Source organism: Carlito syrichta, unplaced genomic scaffold (genome assembly GCF_000164805.1).
Source record: "Carlito syrichta isolate Samal-C Ts95f unplaced genomic scaffold, Tarsius_syrichta-2.0.1 Scaffold307028, whole genome shotgun sequence".
Taxonomy (NCBI): Eukaryota; Metazoa; Chordata; class Mammalia; order Primates; family Tarsiidae; genus Carlito; species Carlito syrichta.
Window position 1 is genome coordinate 995,138 of NW_007251124.1, and position 3,419 is coordinate 998,556.

General features: G+C 38.2%; 1 protein-coding gene across 1 annotated transcript; it reads left to right on the forward strand.

Annotated features, from left to right (window-relative positions):
- Positions 1-534: 534 nt before the first annotated feature.
- On the forward strand, positions 535-1,469 carry LOC103266146 (olfactory receptor 2J3-like). Its single transcript, XM_008063788.1, is given in 2 exon segments — positions 535-550; positions 553-1,469. Coding segments are annotated over 2 exon segments (933 nt in total).
- The last annotated feature ends 1,950 nt before the right edge of the window (positions 1,470-3,419 follow it).

Below are 3,419 nucleotides of genomic sequence, written 5' to 3' on the forward strand. Positions count from 1 at the left end.
AATTTCCTTTTCAGAGCATCATATCAACAGGCACATGATGTTGATTTGTCCAAATCTTGCTGATCTTAACATCAGTAAAATCACTTGGCTATAGTAGAGTCCATCAGCTATTTGTACTATAAACTTTATCATTTTTCACTTTGTAATTAACAAATAATTTGTGAGGAGATATTTTGGACTATGTAAATATACTGTTCTTGATAAAATTTTTGTCCACTAATTTTTGCATCCATTTATGTTTTTCTAGCTCTATCATCCTCCCTATATTTATTAATTAGGAATCTACTGTAAGAAATAGCTTTGCTTTCATCAGTTATTTATTTTTTATATCAGTATTATCTTGAGGATTTTTATTTTGTTTGATAAATTACTACCATAGTTTATCTTAATACTCAAATTGCCCTACAATTGAATAGTGGCAGGCTCTTGTCCAAACTGGCTTTTGCTTCTTTTTATGTGTCTCCATGATTTTTGGAGCATTTTCCTTACTATTTTGAGTTTATGTGATTTTTTTTCCCCTTCAGGTAACAGGAAATGAAAGATGATGGAAAAAGTCAACGCTTTCTGAGGGCTACTTTATTCTACTGGGATTTTCTAATTGGCCTCATCTGGAAGTAGTTCTTTTTGTGGTTATCTTGATCTTCTACTTGATGACACTGACAGGGAACCTGTTCATCATCATCCTTTCATACCTGGACATCCGTCTCCACTCTCCCATGTACTTCTTCCTCTCAAACCTCTCTTTTCTGGATCTCTGCTATGCCACCAGCTCTATCCCTCAGCTGCTGATCAACTTCTGGGACCCAGAGAAGACCATCTCTTATGCTGGATGCATGATTCAGCTTTACTTTGTCCTTTCACTGGGAACCACAGAGTGTGTCCTACTGGTGGTAATGTCCTATGACTGTTATGCAGCTGTATGTAGACCTTTGCATTACACTATCATCATGCACCCTCGTTTCTGCCACCTGTTGGCTGTGGCTTCTTGGGTAAGTGGTTTTACAAACTCTGCGCTTCATTCCTTCTTTACCTTCCAGGTACCCCGGTGTGGACATCACCAAGTGGATCATTTCTTTTGTGAAGTTCCAGCACTGCTGCATTTATCTTGTGTCGATACCCGTGCAAATGAGCTGACTCTAATGGTCACGAGCTCTATTTTTGTTCTCATACCTCTTGTCCTCATTCTCACATCCTATAGTACCATTGCCAGGACCGTACTGGAAATGAAATCATCTGTTGGGCTTCAGAAAGTTTTTGGGACATGTGGAGCCCATCTTATGGTTGTATCTCTCTTTTTTCTTCCAGTCGTGTGCATATATCTCAGGCCACCATCAAGAAATTCTCAAGATGAAGGCAAGTTCATTGCCCTGTTTTATACTGTGGTTACACCTAGCCTCAACCCACTAATATACACTCTCAGAAACAAAAATGTAAAAGGGGCAGCAAAGAGACGAATGGGATTGGTGTGAGCCCGTACATTTGTGATATTAACAGTATAATGGAGTGTCTCTTAATAAATGGTTCATTCATCCATTTATCCATTAACCAATCATTTACCACTCACTCTAGTTGCACTTATTGAGCACACAAGGTCAAAGAATTCTTAGTAACGATATGAATAAAACACAGTCTGTCTATATGCCATTCACTTTTGGAAAAAACAGCCATGTAAAAATATGATCAAAATCAACAGTATTTTTTTTCTCCATGACACAAACCTAATGAATTCAAAGTAACCTACTCAATTAAAAACAAGGCCTGTAATTTGTTATATATATTGATAAAAGAGCAGTTTATGATTCCTATGGAAATATGTTCTTCTCAATTTAAAAACTCTCAAGAATATGTCTTTTAATTTCTTTCATGTTAAGCACAATACTTTTGTCATCTATCTTCAGTTTAGTTAAAAAGACAGTGCTGAGGTGAGTGGATTGCCTGAGCCCGTGGGTTCGAGACCTGCCTGGGCAGCGAGACCTCATCTCTACAATAAATCAAAAAATTAGCCGGGCGTGGTAGCGCGCGCCTGTAGTTCCAGCTACTTGGAAGGCTGAGGCGGAAGGATCGCCGGAGCCCAGCGGGTCGAGGCTGCGGTGGCCGGGAGCGGCCACTGCACTCCAGTCTGGGCAACAGAGTGAGACTCCAACTCAAAAAAAAGAAAAAAAAGAAACGACATAGTGAATACTTAAATCTTTTTTCCTGATATTGTTATCCTTTGTTGCATAGCAAATATTGGGAAGACTTTTGGTCTATATTTTTTAGTATCCTATTATCAAGAGTAAAGAAATAAGTTTTATGAGAAGCAAGAAAGACTTAGAAGCAGTGAAGCAGAAATCATCTCAAATTCCTCTATTTTGCTAGGCTATAAGAAGTATATAGGAAGCCGGGCTCAGTGGCTCTGCCTGTAATCCCGCGCCTTTGGTAGACTGAGGTGAGTGGATTGCCTGAGCCTGCAGGTTCGAGACCCGCCTGGGCAGCGAGACTTCATCTCTACAATAAGTCAAAAAATCAGCCGGGCGTGGTAGCGCACGCCTGTAGTTCTGGCTACTTGGAAGGCTGAGGTGGAAGGATCGCCAGAGCCCAGCAGGTCCAGGTTGCGGTGGCCGGGAGTGGCCACTGCACTCCAGTCTGGGTGACAGAGTGAGACTCCAACTCAAAAAAAAAAAAAAAAAAAAAAAAAGAAGTATATAGGAGGTTGAAAAAGCTTCTAAAGAAATGTTTTTCACAGGTTGGGTATTCTTAGGTGAGATACGTGCTTAGAGCACCTAAATAACCTAAGGCGCTATGGAAAACACTTGAGACAGATAGAGAAGTAGGCTCTGAAAATGTCTTGAAGTCAATCAGCTTATGAAAGAATTACTTAAAATATATTGAAACAGTTTTGTAATAAGAGCTTTTATCTGAAATATATCAGTTTATTTTTCTTTTTTTTAACTTGATTGAATTGAAAATTTTTGGTTAATAAGTACATTATGAATGTTAGTTCAGGTATTTTCCAAATGAAGAAATGTAATTTTTCAATAAAAATCAATGTTTTGTTGCCTATATTAGTAACACACATAATACATAATTGTCCTATGTATATAACCTTTGAAACTGGCAGTCATATTCAACTGAAGTGGAATAATGACTGAAGGACAACTCGGTATAAAGTAACATATTTGCAATGCTAAGTTTTGTTTGTAATTCAAGTTTCAGTTGTAGCTTTTGAGTCCTTTAAGATTTAGATATGATTGATTCAAACACTACTTCCTAGACTATTAAAATAAAACACATCTCCAAACTTCTTCCAATGTCCTGTGTGGCTTGCAATTACATAAATTCTGCTGACTTTGTCTTCTTTCTGTGCTGGTGACTTTACCTCTGTCTTCAACTAGGCATGAAAAATAGTAACAGTATAATGGAGTGTCTCTTAACAAATG